The 19,512-nt window shown below is 40.4% G+C and overlaps 1 protein-coding gene across 1 annotated transcript in view; it reads right to left on the bottom strand.

The window, feature by feature from the left end:
• The window catches only part of LOC139459280 (ornithine decarboxylase-like), a 31,472-nt gene that overhangs the window by 9,516 nt on the left and 2,444 nt on the right, over positions 1–19,512 (bottom strand). Inside the window, exons 2-4 of the mRNA XM_071240731.1 lie at positions 4,107–4,206; positions 3,489–3,591; positions 2,904–2,980 (exon numbers count right to left, since the gene is read on the bottom strand). Of these exons, the coding sequence (XP_071096832.1) occupies positions 2,904–2,980; positions 3,489–3,591; positions 4,107–4,206 (280 nt within the window). The remainder of the gene's footprint in view (positions 1–2,903; positions 2,981–3,488; positions 3,592–4,106; positions 4,207–19,512) is intronic.

Genomic DNA, 19,512 nt, shown 5'->3' with positions numbered 1-19,512 from the left:
TGTTTCTCATCTTCATCCTCAACCAACAAGGGAGGACGAAATATATCATTTTAAAAATCTTTTTTGGAAGGTTTAAACACTTTGTACTAGTCTAAATTAATTTATGACGAAAATGATGTCGATTTGCCTCGGTTCTTTCATGACGGTGCAGTGGTAGTACAAAGTGTTTTTTATCAGATCGGTGCACACATTTCAGCAGGAAGAATTTATATACGAAAATGTATATATTATTTCGCGTAAAGATCTGGAACTCAGACAAAAACGCGGACAGCCCTACTTACTTCAGATAAATTATCTTGAACGCAAAGTTACCGCACCTCTCTCTCTCTCTCTCTCTCTCTCTCTCTCAGATATATTCGGAATGATCCATATGTATCTCGATTTCACACACACACACACACACACACACACACACACCTTCAGGGTTCTCGGAATGAATTAATAAATTAATTTGTAAAGAATTCTTTTCGTGAATACTATCAGAAAACGTTTTGTATGCCTTTTTTCCGACCACGTGATCTCCTGGTAACCAGACCCGTGAAGATCCGGGGTGGAATAGGTCTCCAGCAAAACATGCTTGTCGTAACAGGCGACTAACGGGATCGGGTGGTCAGGTTCGCTGACTTGGTTGATGCATTTCATCGTATCCCAGTTGCATGGATCGATGCTCATGATGTCAATCACTGGATTGTCTGGTCCATACAGACCGCCGTCATATAGCTGGAATACCGCTGAGTGCGGCGTTAAACACCAAACAAACAAACCTAGTAACCACGCCCCGAGCGCGTATCTGATTACTGCTTGCGACATCAGGCTAGCCTTTGGTCGTTTCCATTATGACATTTGTGACTTAATGGTTGAGAAAGTTCCAATTCAAGATGACATCAATCCGGCTGTCTCGAATCAACAAGATGGTGCCTCTCTTCCCGCCTTTGCAAGTGCTACAGAACTTCAGTGGCGAATCTTGGGATTAGTGGATCATTGTCACGAGTACAAAGTGCTTTAAACCTTCGAAAAAATGTCATAAAATAATTTACACAATTATTGAAAGACATGTTTTTATATTTATAATTATACATTTCGTTTCGTCCACCCGCTCCCTTGTTGGTTGAGGTTGGGGATCAACATTAGAAACACATAAATTATATGGATAGCCTTACACAAATGACATCTGGCATGCCCCAAGAGGAATCAACAGGGAATTAAAATCTGGGTCACGGGGACCCGCAATGTTTCACAGAGTGCCTTTGCACGAGGAGCTTTCGGACAAGTGAGCCGCTGCCCCAACCCATTGCTACTGAGCAACGAAAACATGTGACGGAAACGAGAAGAACCTACTTTCATCACATGAAATTATTTTTGACCATTATCAGGGTTTTCACGATCTTTTTGTATTTGTCATGCAGATTCCAGATGAAGGCAAGACGAACACGACTAAAAAATACACTGCTAAAAATCACCGATAGTCGTTGATATTTTGAGAAATGGTGAGGTAAGGTGAAGTGTATCTCTGTGTGTGTGTGTGTGTGTGTGTGTGTGTGTGTGTGTGTGTGTGTGTGTGTGTCCGTGTGTGTGTCTCTGTGTGTGTCCGTGTGTGTCTGTGTGTGTCTGTGTGTGTGTGTGTGTCTGTGTCTGCTTGCTTGTACTAGTCCGGACTGATGCCGATTTATAGTGCTAGCACACTGAGATACCATGCGGCAGTTTTAACATGAATACCCCACTCAGATACAGTATACTGACACCTAGCCGACCAGTCCTTGTTTTAGCCCCTTAATGCCGAGCGCCAGACAGGGTACCAACAAGTACCGTCTTTTAACGTCTTTTGGTATGACGAGGCCGGGGATCGAACCCCAGACCTTCCGCTCTCCGGGCGGACGCTCTGCCACTCGACCACGGAGGCGGTCTTTTGCGAAATGATATTCATAAACTGCAAATATACACAAGACACAGTACACAAGAATACGTTTGATACCTTAATACATATTATGTTGAATGTTTTAATAACACCGCTCTCATTCATCAGGACACAACTTGTTTCGAATAGGTCTACGAGAGCAGAACTAATTTGTGTGTGTTGGACTTCACTGAATAAATACCATTTTATGAAGATGTGAAGATGACATAGCAGGTCGGTTTTGAAACCAAAGACTTTCGCGTTTGTTGAAAAATATTTTGATTGTTTGATGTTGTGAAGCTGCCCACGTGGCTGGGTGTTTACATGTCACCCATTTACGCAATAATCAATGACGTGTGTGTTATCACAACGGCATGTTGACCTGTCAGATCACTCGCATTGCAAACGTTGCCATAAACACCAAATGGTGTTTCTGTGGACGTTAAATTGTCTTGCAACATCAAGTTGACTCGATCCTGCTTCAAGCATACCAATGGCTCGCAGACGCTCATTTTCGGACAGGCGCGGCATTTCGTAATGTTGAATAATTGAGTAATTTTGTTGTTTTTCTGAGTGGTTGTCAGCACGATGCTAAAGAATACATATGGAATCCCGTTAACGCACATGTTTTTATACCCATTCTTGGGTAGTGAAATGCATGGGGCTTGCATAAAAGTAAACTTTTGCATTGAATGCATGCTTTTCTGTAGCAGTTGCGTTTTTGTGACTTGATTCCATACATGTACTACAATATTGAAAACAAAACTTTACTTGTTTGAAAAATACACAAAACATTGGTGTCACAGGAACTTTCGTTGTTGAGTATATATTCTCTATCATGTTCATCATTCAGTCTTGCTTGACAATGGTATAAGGATCTATACTGAAACGTCGCCTTTACAGTAATTAAAGTAGTTGTTATCCATAAATTGTGTCTACTTTGTCATCCGTCAACTTCTCAGTAATGCCTATCAAACAATACTGGCTGTTAAGAGACAATTTTCCCTACCTTGCTGGCACAGTCGAAGAAGACACCGAGATCAGCTAGGAGAGAGAGAATCTTTGGGTCGTTGTTGCTCTTGATAGCTGAAATCCGATGTAAACATTGCCCGCACAGGGTCCATTAAATATATATTTTGTTTCAATCAATGACAAAACGAATGTCCGATGTAATTCCTTATTTTGATTTGTACCCTTATGTTCCCGTGTCTTTTTTCTAGGTGAACACTTGACTTGCCTTTGCATGTGTTTGTGAAGGTGCCACCGGTGGGGCTGGATACGCTCACCTTCTCACGAACACCTGGCATCATCACCACTTGATACTGATTAATAGACACATAATTGTGAGTGAGTATGGTTTAACGCCGCTTTTAGCAATATTCCAGCTATACCACGGCGGGGAACACCAGAAATGGGCTTCACACAATGCAACCATGTCGGGAATCGAACCCTGGTCTTCGGCGTGGCGAGCGAACGCTTCAACCAATAGGCTACCCGACCGCCCTGTATAATTATGACATAGTTAGAATCGAACAGTAGACTCCATGAAGGGGTTTTGTTGCTTTTGTTTATTGACAGTTTACTTTCTACGTACCGAAGTACGGCTCCACTCTTGGAAGATACTTTCGCCACTGTTTCAACTGTTTAATGACGTCATCCATATCAATGGTAATAAAGGCATCTTCATAATATTCATCCTAGAAAAGAAAATATTTCATAAACGTCTTTAGCTAGACACAAAATATCAACAAATCGCATAATGTTGAACGGTTTTTGCAGGTCGTACATGTTACTCTTACAAAGTTAAGTAAGAATTAAGTTTACAATGAGTGAGTTAGTTGGGTTAAATTTAACACCGTTTTTAACAGTATTCCAGTTATATCACGGCGTGTCAGCTTAATGTGGGAGGAAAGCCCGAAGTGATGCAGGTCTCAGACGTTTACTACTTCGGTGAAACCCACGAGCACGGGTATGCTGACAAACCTAGAAACATAATTGGGGCTAACCAGGATTCGAACCCACTACCATAGGTTTCTGGCGTGCCCAACGGACGCAACTCTGCACAGCGAATCGCGGCGCCTTAGAAGACTGGGCCACCCGTGCGCCCAGTTTGCAATGAAAGTAGATCTGGTCGATTTTCCACTTTGTATTCGGTATCCTTCCATTGCATCTTGACAAGAAGTAGCCCTTTCTAACAAAATGTAGAGAATACCTTTTCCCTTTCTTGTGTAATAACTCTGTTGATTTTGTCTTTGATGTCTTCACCATCTTCGTAAAGTACCATGCTGTCCATACTTGTAACGTCTGCCTTCCTGAAGGTAAGCAAAACAGTTCTCATTGTCTGTGTTTTCCGTCACAAGCTAGAGTTTGTGTACTGAGATTTCGGCTAAGGCCTCCTTTTGTTGGTTTGGTTTGGTTGTTTTGTTGTTTTATGCCGCACTCAGCAATATTACAGCTATATGACGGCGGTCTGTAAATAATCGAGTCTGGACCAGACAATCCATTGATTGATATCATGAGCATCGATCCACGCAATTTGGATCGATGACATGATTCAACCCAATCCGCGAGCCTGACCACCCGATCCTCTTACGACAAGCATAGTTGCCTTTTACGGCAAGTATGGGTTGCTGAAGACCTATGCTACCCCGGATCTTCACGGGTCCCTCCTTTTGTAATAGTAGTCATATCACTGCATGTCGGATTTATGTGAGCGCTTAGCCGGGGCTGTAAACGTTACCACCTTTGTGAAATCCAAGATCACCCTCGTAGTGTAATTAGGGTGATTGTCGGATCCTGGTACGACTAAAAGACTTTGTCACTTATGCCCCACAAGCCCACAACATATACACTGTATTTGGCACACAATGTTTTGAGATACTATTGTGATGTAAACATATGTTTATTCAATTAATCTGGATCGGTAAACAAGCCAAACGGCTTATGTTAATACCTCTCCAGTAAAAGTTATTTTCATGAAGGCGTATTATTGAAGAAATACTATTGTGTTTTGCTTCCTCCTATATCCGAATTGAAAGTACAGATTTATACATGCAGCTATATTAAGAATGTGTAAATCGTCTTTGTTTCACTCATATTATATGTTAGAGATGCGTAGTCGGTTACATACACTGATAATACCAAGCTTTACATGGTCATGTCCAGACAAAATGTGTATTTCTTCATAGATACAACATATTTACACGTTTTATATCAACCAATTAGATATTATTTGTTAACAAATGTTTCTATTCGCTAATACGTGTGACGCACATATTAGCATTTCCTCCATTTGGACATGCATGTATCTGCTTTCCTGAAGAGAACGGCATTTGATATATCATTTTCTTCATCCATATAACAGGCATGATAGCATCTGTACCGCCGCCCTGACATTTACAGCGAAATGTACAAGCATATTTTTCCCGAAATTTGAATAACATTACTGCGGGCGGCGTGATGCAAAACACATTACCTCGAAGTGGAATGGCAAATAGCCTAGACGCATAACTCTCTTGAAATGAATCACAGCATGGACAAGAAATATATTATTGTGGTGAGGTGAAATGGGGTTTAACGTCGCGTCCAAGATTATTGCACTTATATAGCGACGTGCATGTACGTGTGTGTGTTTGTGTGTCTAGCTCACCGAGATACCAAGCCGCAGTTTAACATGAATACCCCACTCAGACACAGTACACTGACTCCGAGCCGACCAGTCCTTGTTTTTGCCCCTTAATGCCGAGCACCAGACAGGGTAACAACAAGTACCACCTTTTAACGTCTTTTGGTATCATGCGGTCGGGGATCGAACCCCGGACCTTCCGCTCTCCGGGCGGACGCTCTACCACTTGACCGCGGAGGCGGTAGAAATTTATTATGTACATTGCAACAGTCAAAATACTTACAAAGCGTATCACAGTGTGGGCGGTATGGTATCCTTGTGGTTAAAGCGTCCAGTCTTCACGCCAATGACCCGGGTTCGATTTCCCATTGGGTACAATGTGAGAAGCCTATTTCTGGTGTCCCCCGCCGTGATATAGTGAGTGAGTGAGTGAGTTGGGTTTAACGCCGCTTTGAACAGTATTCCAGTCATATCACGGCGTGTCAGCTTAATGTGGGAGGAAAGCCGGAATTGATGCAGGTCTCACCGTCTCAGACGTTTACCACTTCGGTGAAACCCACGAGCACGGGTATGGTGCTGACAAACCTAGAAACTTAATCAGGGCGAACTGGAATTCGAACCCACAATCATAGGTTTCTGGCGTGCCTAAGGGACGCAACTCTGCACAGCGAATTGCGGCGCCTTAGACGACTGGGCCACCCGTGCCCCCGATATTGCTGGGATAATGCTACGAGCGGCGGACAACCATTCTCGCTTATCACTCGTCACAGGCGTGGTAGGGAAAATAATTCCGAATAAATGAGTATACGTTATTAACACCAACAATATCAGAGTCAAGTAACTGCCACAAACCAGAACAGATGAAGGGGATTCGGGATTCAAACAGCTGTTCACATGATTCACCTTAGACACCGCACTCAGCAATATTCCAGCTTATGAAGGCGGTCTGTAAATAATCGAGTCTGGACCAGACAATCCACTGATTGACATCATGAGCATCGAGCTCACGTCATTGGGATACGATGACATTCATCAACCAAGTAAATGAGTCTGGCCACCTGATCCCGTTAGTCGTCTCTTTCAAGCATAGTCGTCTTTTACGGCAAGCATGGGTTGCTTGACCTATTCTAAGCCGGATTTTCACAGGTCCCACATATAAATTCACTCGAGCGTGTTGACTGGTAAGACAATTTGTGATTAAGAGGGGCATTTCATATATAACACAACTTGTATCTCAAAACACACTGTACTGAATGAAAACTTTAAAATATATATCAATGAGTCAGTGAACATATTAATCATCTAGCACGATTTGGGATATAAAACAAATTACAGACAACAAACAGTATTTTCCTGTGGCAAAAGCGCAGATTGATTTACAGAAAATTCCAAAATCTAAGAGGTGTCGTCACTTGGCTGTGACGAATACAAGTTCAGGTTTGTACGCTTTAAATATGTCAGTTTTAGAAGTTGATTTCCGAGCGTGTGATTCGGCACTTTCACTTGGACATGTAAATACTTTCTACTGATTTTATGATTTTATGATAAAATATATTGGACAATTAATATTCGCAAAAAAATATTGCAATGATTTTTTCCCTTACCTTGCCTTTTTCATAGATATAATTGAGTATGATGGACTACATAACGAGTGAGTGAGCGAGTGAGTTCGGTTTTACGCCGCTTTTAGCAATATTCCCGCAACATCACGGCGGGGGACACCAGAAATGGGCTTCACACATTGTACCCATGTCGGGAATCGAACCCGGGTCTTCGGCGTGACGAGCGAACGGACTACATAACGAAATAAACCTACCACCTCTCCATTTACCAGCAGCATGAACGTATGGTTACATCTCCCCGATCTTTCATAGTCAATTGTTTATGTAATACAGGGCCTAGATTTTCGAAACGATCGTAGCCCTAAAATTATCGCAATGTAATCGTAAGGAAATCGTACGCTATCGTAGCCTATTTTCGAAATTATCGTAGCCCTAAGCTATCTTAAGTTTGTCGTAAATCTAAGATAGACCCATAGATCTACCGTTCGTAAGTTTATCTTATCTTCATCCAAGTTGGCGGCATACTTTGCCATAGATATTTTGTCAAACAATTAGTCTGCTTTACGCACAAACATAGACATTTCATTTTGTAAAACTGTGTGATTCAAATTGACACTTCGAAAACACGAAGGACGCATCAAATATTTGAAGTCAGAAATGTTCTTAATCGCGACAGCGATCCACATAACTATGGAGTCGATAGCTGACAATACATTTCTATCCGAGTCCATGCTGAAGAGGTGTGAAACAACATACCTTTTTGATAATTTAGGAAGGATTTAATGTCGGCAGGCTATAGTAATGACCGTGACCTTATTGATAACTCAGGGGCAGCTAATCTCATTTCATGCTCTAACTGAGAGTGGTTTCCCTTTGTATTCGCCAGGCTAAACCTTGCCCAACGTTACAGTTTTCATAAAGCGCAGAGTTCCGTTGTTTTATTTTCTGGATCGCATTTGCGACAATGCTTTAGTCTATATTTTCTTATTTCATAAAATTATATCAATCTACATGTGTGATGAAGTGCAAAACCATCATTAGGTTTTACATCTGAAATGGTGTGGGACGAGCGGTTTTAACAGTTGAATATTAACTATAGAGTATATTTATTGATTTAACAAGGAAATCAAGTATCAAATATTTGTGTAGTATATTCGATTAAACAATATAGGCTTTTAAAAACAACACGTAGGACATCTATGTTATTGAAAGTCAAATATTGTCTGTTATAGCTAAAATGGATAGAATTATCATTAAACCGCCCGCATGTTATCAGAAATGAGCGGGCCACCGTAACTTGATAATGCCCTCATATTGCTGACGACGGGCCATTATCACGCCCGTTGTTAGGTGACGTCACGTTCAATAGTGACGTCATCTGGTTTGTTCTATGACGTTTCCATATTTGTAAAAGCGGGTTAGTAACATTCGTCTTGATTGCAGTAAATGTTTCAAAACCGATATTGTTGCTTCATTTTATTTGATAACAAATTCGATCCATTTCAGCTATAATAACGGTAACGCTATTTTTCAGGGCATTATCATTTGCAGAAGCCCTCTGTCTTTTCAACTGCCCTCCTTCGTCGGGCAGTTAATGGAAGACCTCGGGCTTCTGCAAATGAAAATACCCTGAAAAATAGCCTTACCGTTAAATTGAACAACTGCAACAGATGATTAACGGCATAGATTTATTCCATTACATATAGCATTTTTTAATAATTTTGACAGCAAAAGTTACGCCCAGATTTGTATCGTATTTTCAAGAATGGCGATTTGCAAAATCAAATTAAAAATAGGTTCGCATTGGATTTAAAATGTCATAAAAGCAGCAAAGTTTGAACTCTTATTAGCTCTTCTTAAGTAAAAAAGATAGAAGAGGACTACATTATGTGTATGTTCACGTCAACATGTGGCATGGTCCATGAGACAACATAACTCGACAATTCCTAAATTGTCTCCCTTTGAACGAAAATTAGTATATCACTTTCAAATTTTGAAAATCTAGACAGATAAAAAAATATAATTACATCATCTAAATAAAAATAGTTTTATATTGTATTTGAGTCCTTTGTTTATTCGTGAAATATATGAGATGTATAAATAGCAAGACAAACTTAACAAGCTTACATTGTCATTGTAACTGTCTCGATCGTGGGTGCGCTGCTTCCTGAACAATTTTTGTTTTGAGTGTTTCCAGGTATAATGTTGGTGTTTTCTCTATAAACTTGACTTTTGACATAAACATACAAAAACATGCAGTATTGTATCACATCATGTATCATCAGACTTGAACACTCATCTTAAATGCTGAACGCCTAGGCCTGCTGTTCGATCAATGGTCTCGTCATTGTCATTTAGAATAACGTCCCTTACTTTCGGCCTTGATTTGTCGCTATGTGTTTATTTGAAGTTCAGCGCACTCTCGAGAGGACCATTAGCAGGGAAAATAGTGAAGTATCTTTCGGCACATTATTTCAATTCTAATAGAGATTAACCTTTTTGAGAGGCATTTGTGGTAACACAACACTTATTGATTTAACATTTATTGGGTTTGAAAAAGCCTTTGCATTAAAAACGAAGGCTATTTGTGTTCGGGTTGTCGTGGCATCTTTATATCATAAGTACAAAACGTCTACATGTAGGACATATGTAGGATTGTACGGAATGTCACTCAAATAGTTGCTTGTTAGACATTGTGACCTAACAATGAATGTGATCATGAATTCCGTGTCACTTCTCCATATTTTTATTGCTAGCGGCTTGGAAATCCCCGTGACGTCATTGGGAAATACCCCGCTTTTTCAATCTCTAACACAAATGAGTTCTCTGTCAGAGTTACGATAGGTTCGAAAATCTATCTTATCTTAACCTTAAGATATCTCATCTTTGAACGTAAGTTGTTAAGATTAATCTTAGCTACCATCGTTTCGAGAATCTAGACCAAGTTTCAATATGTAAATGATTTAAGTGTTGTACAAACATAAAATATGACTGTTTTGGAAACATTCAACTTGATAACAATTTATGTTTGTCTGTTTCCGTACGGTGGATCTGTTTCTTTATGCATATGAATCGGAATTTATGCTCGGATTGGCACAATGATTACGAAAACAAGGTTATTTGGCCAAAAAGCTTTAACTTAAGCTTCAGGTATATCGATGATCTGATGTCATTCAATAACCATCAAATAGCCACTGATTTACCCACCTGAACTGGAAATGAAGGAGACCATGAGACCGCCTCATCTGTTTCATATTTAGATCTATGTATAAAGATTCAGATTGACAAAACACTCTCCACGAGACTGTATGAAAAGAGGGATGACTTCAACTTTCCAGTGGTCAACTTTCCCTTCATGTCGAGCAATATTCCAGCAGCTCCAGCCTTGGGTGTTTACATTACACAACTTTAGAGATACAATCAAGCATGCTCTTTCCACAAAGGTTTCAAAGAGTGTCATACAACTCCTGCTCAGAAGTTGGTTGGTCGAGGTTACAACATTCAATGCCTCAGTAAAAACTTTAAAAAATGATTTATGGTAGACACGTGGAGGACATTTTCAAATCTGACGAATCATCTAGCTCATGATAAAGTCTTAATCGACCCATGACACTGCTTTATGCAGAGATTTCTATTGGATATGGAAAGAATTTTGACGCTTTATTTATAATCAAACCTTAAAAAAATGCGAGTTACATTTCCTCCCATTATATATATATACATATATATATATCCCCCTAGATTCGCAATACGCTCTGCAGTCTTTGGTTGTAATTAAAAACAGCTGTCATCTCGGTAACAACATATGCTTGAATTAAAGACAGCCACGTAACCCGGATATGTGGATAACGTGCATTCACTGTCATGGAAAGATAATTGCAATGTTTTCCTTACAACTGTAGACATACATACATACAGGCACTTTAGAAAAGAGCAATCCTGTAACTATAAAATAAATAACTCCCCGATCTTCGATAGTCCATTGATTGTAAGTTTAACAGTTTCAATTCAGTTACAGTGCGTTAGTGGATTAAAAATCACATACACATACGAAAACCGCTTATGAAACATTGTTTTATTCAAACTCTACATCAAACATAGGGTAATAACCACAAAAAAGCGGTACCCGCGAGAACACAGGGTGTATATCAACCAGCAATATGGAAATGTACCAACATGATGAAAGATTAACAGTACTCACATTCTACAGTCTTTGGTAATCATCTTATACAACTGTCAACTCAATACACATGTGCGTGTAATACTCGCTTGAAGTGAAGGCAGTCACGTGACCTCTGTCTCAAGGTTTGCGGGAAAGGCGTGCATTCACGTGCATGGGAAGATAATAGCATGGCTGTAGAGTTATTTACATTCAGGCATGTCAGGTAACAGTCACCCTGCTATTTTAAAATTGACTTCCCCATCTTTGATAATCAGTTGAAAGTGTAACATGGTATAAACATACGATCTCACGGCTTTAGAAACATTGGTTCTACCAAAACATATTTCAAAAGAACAGGGGAATAACAAAACAAATAATGCATGACTCAAACCTTTGAAAACACAAGGGACATATCAACCATCACATTGTGAGTGAGCCACCAGTGCCCCAAATCACTACACTTCATAAGGTCTTTCCCTGTATCTCAATATTGTCATGAGACTATGTTGGCACATATAGGAATTCAAAACAGAGATATTTAGTTGCTAATATGTGTGACACACAAATGAGTGAGTGATTGAGTTGGGTTTAACACCGCTTTTAACATTATTCCAGTTATATCGCGGCGTGTCAGCTTAATGTGGGAGGAAAGCCCGATGTGATGCCGTCTCAGACGTTTACCACTTCGGTGAAACCCACGAGCACGGGTATGGTGCGGACAAACCTAGAAACATAATCGGGGCGAACCGTGATTCGAACCCACAATCAAACGCCCAAGGGACGCAAATCTGTATAGCGAATCGCGGCGCTTTAGACGACTGGGCCATCCGTGTTCCCTTATGTTACTTGACGCCTTGTCAGTGGGAATAACTAAAACTGTTGATGAAGGTCAGACAGACTTTAGATGACAGCTGGTGTCCTCTTTTTCTGTTTGTGTTTTCTGCCAATGACAACATCACGCATAAACATGTTGGATTAGATAGCACACGTAAATCAGCCTAAACCAGGTGCTTAGCAGCCAGCTAGCTAGTGCTAGTGATTCATAAACACATGATTATGATGAATACATCGACAGCAGCTTCTTTTATTCTTTGTTTACACGTTTCAGAGCAGCTTCCTGCTCCTTCATCAGAGATGCTTCAGTTTTGGCACTAAAACACGGACTGGCATGAAATGGCTTGATATCGTTAAGGAAACTGTCACAAACACCTCATCCGTCACATGCTGCCTATCATTTTCTCAGTAAAATGTCATTAAGCCGGGTCAAGTTATTGGCAATAATTGATTTAAGTAACACATTATACATTGCAGTGTACTCTTGCTTCTGCCTATTTTTGTCGGTGTTTGAGATTTCTTATGATTACGAAAATGTTTTTGTCGCTTTTAATATTTAATATCACAATTACAGATATACATATACAATCATGGACTTCTGGCGTGCTCAAGGGATGCAACTCAGCACAGCGAATCGCGGCGCCTTAGTCGGAAACGAGGGTCCTTTGTTTCAATAACAATGTCTGTTCAGATTACACGGACACGGGTCCAAAATCCGTCGCGTTTCCATATCTCCCTTGCTTGCCTTCCGAGAATCGCACGTGTCTTTTTTTAACATGGGAGGAAGGTCGGACTGCACACTTTCCCCCGTTCCTCTCAGAAAAGATCTTGCTTCGAAAACAGCTTCTTATGTGTCAGGTACGTATAATCACGTTGCTGTGGTACAACGGATGGGCGATGGATTATTTGCGTATTATTGTTTTGTTCGTTTCGTTCTTGTGCAATCCCGCATACAACAATATTCCCGCTTTGTCACTGCGGTTTGTAAATAATCGAATATGAGCACACAACCCAGTGACTGATATGATGTGCATCGATCTACGCAACTGGGATGCGATGACATGTATCAACCAAGTCAGCGAGCCTGACAATCCGATCCCTTTAGTCGCCTAGTACGGCTAACATGAGTTCCTGAGAACCTGTTCTGTCTCACAATGCTAAATTTTGAAATTTGAATTTTGTTTTTGTGTTTCCTTCTTGCATACCATAGAATAGTAAGTAAGTTTTTCTATCGTTGGATTTCAGATCGTCGTCATGTGTAGGTACGTTGGTTGTTGGTTGGTTTGTTGTTTAACGCCGCACTCAGCAATATTCCAGCTATATGACGGCGGTCTGTAAATGATCGGGTCTGGACCAGACAATCCAGTGATTTATATCATGAGCATCGATCCACGCAATTGGGATCGATGACATGCATCAACCAAGTCAGCGAGCCTGGCCACCCGATCCCGTTAGTCCCCATTTACGACAAGCATAGTCACCTTTTACGGCAAGCATGGGTTGCTGAATACCTATTCTACCCCGGAACCTTCACGGGTCAGGTACTATGTATATATTCATTCAACGTCAACGACTGTTTTTTCTCCAACTTGAGCTTTGCCAGATCGTTATTGAAGTTATAAGTGAAATGGTGAAATGGGGTTTAACGTCGCGTTCAACATTATTGCAAGATTAAAGTGACGTGCATGTACATGAGTGTGTGTGGCTGCTTGTACTGGTCCGGACAAATGCCGAGTGCTATCCCATGTCGCAGTGTAACACGAATAACCCAATCAGACACAGTATACTGACTCCTAGCCTACCAGTGCTTGTTTTGGTCCCTTTATGCCGAGCACCAGAACCAGGCAGGGTAACAACAAGTACCACCTTTTAACGTATTTTTTAATGACGCGGCCGGGGATCAAACCCCAGACCTCCCATCTCAGGGCAGACACTCTTCCACATGACCACGGAGGCTGAAGTACTATGTAAACATTAATGGGAAAATACTTGGCACAACGACACTTAAAGTAAATAACAGATGATTTTTTGCCTTGATATGCAACAAGAACGATTCTTGTTTATTTTCCTGCAATTCTAAAATGTGTATCATCATTTAATGGTTCATTATATATAACATGTATGGTTTGAGGCGAGATCAAAGTCGCCGCCCAACATTGATTCGACAACAGGCAGTATTGTCCTTTTGTGAACAACCACTTAAATTCCCAACCCTGTCAATGAGAGTCATCTATTGTGTACATACATTGTTTCCCTTTCATTGAAGGGTTCGATGGGGTGTCAGAACCGACTGATTTTGAACATGTCCATCAGAGGCCACATAAATCCTCAAAGTATGGAAACATTTTACAGATCCAGATTAAGCGACAAAAACCTTTTCATATCCAACAGAAATCTCTGAACAAAGCAGTGTCGATTGTACGATTCCGACTTTATCATGATCATGACTTGTGTTTATCAAGTAGTGATGATACCAGGTGTTCGCGAGAAGATGAGTGTTTTCTGCCCCAACCATGGAATCTGTCACAAACACATGCAATTCAAGTTAACTGTTCACCTGAAAAACATGTGGATCATGTCAAAATAGGGAATTGCATCGGAGATCATATTTATCACTGATGCGTAACATTTGGAAATGTTCTCCATATGCCTTACTGGCTGAGTTTTCTGACGAAATCAAGTTGATTGTGATGAAACACTTCAAAAGTCTTCTACTCCTACGAGTATCGTGAAGCAATAAACTGTATGACGTCGCTACAACGTTTCAGAAACGGAAGTACGAACACATTGAATGATGTCCAAAGCACAACGTTTGCATAACGTAAATTTGCATGGTTTTCAATACATTGTAATGTAATACTAACGTTGTCTAAGAGAGAAGCAATTACGTTCAGGACATTATAATATTTAGAGATGGAGTACCTTATGCTGAACATATGGGAAAGTAATGCATTACTCATTTTGATGAAACACTTCCAGTCCTTTGACTATCATTAAGAAAACTGTATAACAATACACTAACATAGTTAAACAACATTGTCAGATATCCGATACACAACGTTTTCACAACTTAAATGTGCAACGTTTAATGACACTGTGAAAAAAACGTTGTCAGATATCCGATACACACCGTTTGCATTTCGTTTTCACAACGTAACTGTGCAACGTTGTATGACGTTGTGGAAAAAAAACGTAAGGTATCCGTTACACAAGGTTTTCACATCGTAAATGTGCAACGTTGTTTTGACGTGAAAAAAAACGTTACACAGTAACGTAATTATAACGTTGTGGAAATGTTATATATCGATGTTACCAGTCCACAACATTACCAAACGTTGTGAAAACGTAGTGTGTTAGCTGGGGTGTGACCTGATTATATTGTACTATAGAGCTGAATGCAACAACTATCCAACCAACACCCAACCAAACTTCAACCATGGTACCTGATGTTTATTCAATGTTGAACTTTCAAATCTAACCAAACGTCAATGTCATTTAAACGTTGAAGCACGACCTTGATTCAACATTGTTTCAACAACAATCAGTTAAACGCGTAACAGAATATGCCATCTTATGACAGTCCAACCTGACGTCCCACTCCGCCTCCCAGAAGCCATATCCTTTCCAATAGAAAAGACAGCCTGTGTCTTCTTTTGTGGCGGTCATGTCAGTTACTTCAACTCTGATTGTTGTTTGGTCACCCTAGGTTTAATCCACAGTCACAAATCGTTACATCTCGAAAAGTGTATTTTAGCACAAAGTGAATAATATAGTTTATCCATAGCATACAAATCGTACTAAATGTCGTTATATGTAAGTGAAAGACTTGCTTTAACACAGAAAAAAGCCTTCAGAACAAAACAATTTTGTCCGGACTATTGAATACATCCAGAGGGGCGGGCGGGTAGCCTAGTGGTTAAAGCATTCGCTCGTCACGCCGAAGACCCGGGTTCGATTCCCGGCATGGGTACAATGTGTGAAGCCCATTTCTGGTGTCCCCCGCCGTGATATTAATGGGATATTGCTAAAAGCGGCGTAAAACATTCCTCAGTTAGTCAGAATACATCCAGAATGAAGAGTATTTTTGAATACATCCGGAATAAAGAGATTTTATGGGATACTAGACATGCACTGAACATTAGTTGCTTGAGAGTATTCCTGAAGGTCATATTGGCCTATAAAAGATTGTGATTGTGATTCCTTTCTAGCCTTGTTGCAGTCATGTACATCTACTAAGCGTGATGGAGGTTGTAGTATTCATACACTGCAGCTGGTGATCATTTTAGATTTACCACCTAACTAGAATAGCAATATCAGTATTGAAAATATACAGAGATTAACGACCTTGCAGTCCAAACAATCCAGATTAAAAACCAAGTATCCCAAATCAGGAACAATGAAAGTAAAACAGCAGGTTGTATGACAAATGTGGCAAACTTGAGTAGATACTTGCCTACTGTGTTGCAAAAGTTGCGAAATAGTGGCACAAACGTGTCGCTTTGTTGGCTTGAAAGTGGCGCGATCTTGTTACAATTTATCTTGACAATGGCACGAAAGTTAATGCCGCAAAAGAGGCACGATAATACCTTTAGAAGCGGAAGAAATGCGCGAAACAAGCAGAAGGTACTGACGAAATGCACTGTAAATGACAATAGATTCGTGTGACCACACGCCTACTTTCTGCTCCTTCAGTAGGTGCATATGCATATACTCACAGCCGTTTATGAGGGATGTCTCGACAAGGCTTGCATCAGTACACGGACACGGGGCCTTGGTCAGTGTATATCATCATATTACTTATATAGTTGTCGAGGGCAGTTACAGCCAGTGGTCTCAAAGTGTGAACCCGCGCATGAAATTGTGCCACGGTTGTATAAACCCGGTTTTATTTGCCAGTGGCCTGAGGGAGAAAACCTGAATTGTGGGAGGAGCTTTGTGTGATAGATGGGAGGAGCCCCGGCCGGGATGTTAGCAAAACAAATGTTGAACTCGTACTTGTCCTTAATTTTTACTTAGTCTGTATATCTTTTAATTTGTCTATACCAAAACGCCAGTGCATTTCTGTTGATCTATGGACATGTGCGTATTTCTGTATGTCTGTGAACACTTGTCTTTGTACACGTGTGTCTATATTTTATGTCTTTGAACACACATCGGTGTGTGTACCTCTGTGGATCTATAAACACATATCTGTGAACACACGTCAGTGTACATGTGTGTGTATCTGTAGATTTATGAACACACGTCTCTGTAGAGGTGTATATATTTCTGTACGTATATCATGACACATCTGTACATGTTTGATTATTTATGTATGCCAGTGAAAACACACACCTATCCACATGCGTGTTTATAGCTGCAAATGCATGAACACACACATGAACACATATCAGTGTACAGTTGGTGTATTTATCTATGTCCATGATCAGTTACCTGTATGCATGTGACTATATTTCAGTATGCCTGTCAGCTACGAAAGCCTAATGGTAACATTTTTGTAGCATTCGTGAAGATCCGGGGTGGAATAGGTCTTCAGCAACCCATGCTTGCCCTAAATGGCGACTGTGGTTGTCGTAAAAGGCGACAAACGGGATCGGGTGGTCAGGTTCACTGACTTGGTTGATACATGTCATCGATCCCAATTGCGTTATCGATGCTCATGATGTCAATTACTGGATTGTCTGGTCTAGAGCGATTATTTACAGTCCGCCGTCATATAGCTGGAATATTGCCGAGTGCGGCGTTAAACAACAAACAAACAGACATTAATTGAATTTGTTTTTGATCGTTATTTTAATTATTTTCTTTTATCTATGTCAGTGTCATATATCGTAAACATAAAAGGCCATGCTCTAACTTCACAACGGAGTAGAAGATATGTGGTAAAGAGATTACTTATGGAAAACACACCTGTTTCAACTAAACGAAATCTTGACGAAGTGTTCACCTCCCCCGATTCGGACAGTGACTATAAAAGACAGTGTCAATTGTCGACAAACGTGAGTGACTCCGACTCAGAATTTGTGATAGCCATTGTGACACACCAGTATCAGCTATGAGTGACCTGGAGAATAGTGATGCGTCTAATATTCTAGATGCTGGACAGTTTATAAACCAGCTACTTGTAGCCCTGAAAAGCAACGATGTGTTCAGGATTATAGGTGCAGCTGTAGGTGAGGCTATTAGACCTACCCTGAGGGAGGAAATGTCTCTACTTATCGAGCAAAACAAGCAACTAGCAAGCGAGGTGGCTGAATTGAAGTCCAAAAGAGACGAGAAAGATGAGGTAATAGAAAATCTGTCTGATAAGCTAGACAGAATGGAGCAGTATACAAGGAGGAATAAAATCAGAATTATTGGTATCCCTGAAAAAGCAGAAGAGTCAACCGATGAGATTGTGATTAACATCGCTAAATCAATTGGTATGGATATATCCCTGGCGGATATCGACATTAGCCACAGAGTGCCGAGATTCCCGACAACACCCCAGTCAAACCCGAGATCCATAATTGTGATGTTCATCAGCAGTGCTACCAAGCGTGCACCACTCGCTAACAGATCTTAGCTGAAGAATATGTCACCAAATTCTGCTAAAGCCTACATCAACGAGGACCTTTCAAAAACAAGGGCGTTCCTAGCAAAACAAGCCAGAGGTTTAGTCACCGACCACAAAATAGAATCAACCTTGGTGACTGCAGGGGTTATCCTAGTCAAACATAAAGATAGGAAACTCATGAAAGTGACAGCAAGATCCCACTTACAGGAAGTGTATGAAAAAAACAGACTTAAGATGCTTATACAGCTGAGCCAAACCCCAACACCTAAAAACCCAAGTGGTGATTGACAGTGTGCATATCAACTGCACCTATTCATTCCTAGGAGTGAGTGAGACAATAGCAGGTGGTGACTGTTTTTATGCTTAAATATGTACTGGTAATAAATGGGATTATACAATTTTAGTTCATGAATTAGTACCTCAATCAAGGGCTGTGTAGATAAATCATGTGGTGATTGACTATCTACTGAATGTCTGTGTACACAGGCATAGCATTCATCCTAAATCATATCTGTCGATAACTCAATAAAGCGGCTGTGACGAATATGAATGTGTATGAATCTGATGGCTCATGCACAGATTGCAAACCTATAATTGTGTAAATTACTTTTATGTGTTCATTGCCTGTGCCCTTAGAATCTGTTGGCACATGTATAAGACATATTCCTGTATCTGGTGAAAACATAATTTCACTGGCAGGAAGTGTATGGGAAAACAGTGCTTTTACAGCTAAGCAAAAGCCCAACACCTAAGAACCTAAGTGGTGATTGACAAGGTACATACAAACTGCATATATTAATTCCTAGGAGTGTGTACAGCAACATCATATGATGAGTGACTTTGTGTTTAAAATAGTCTTCACATTCCAGGATTCTGTAA

This window comes from Haliotis cracherodii, unplaced genomic scaffold (assembly GCF_022045235.1).
Source record: "Haliotis cracherodii isolate W230 unplaced genomic scaffold, xgHalCrac1.p SCAF_13, whole genome shotgun sequence".
NCBI classification, from domain to species: domain Eukaryota; kingdom Metazoa; phylum Mollusca; class Gastropoda; order Lepetellida; family Haliotidae; genus Haliotis; species Haliotis cracherodii.
This window is presented reverse-complemented; position numbering and strand designations above follow the sequence as displayed.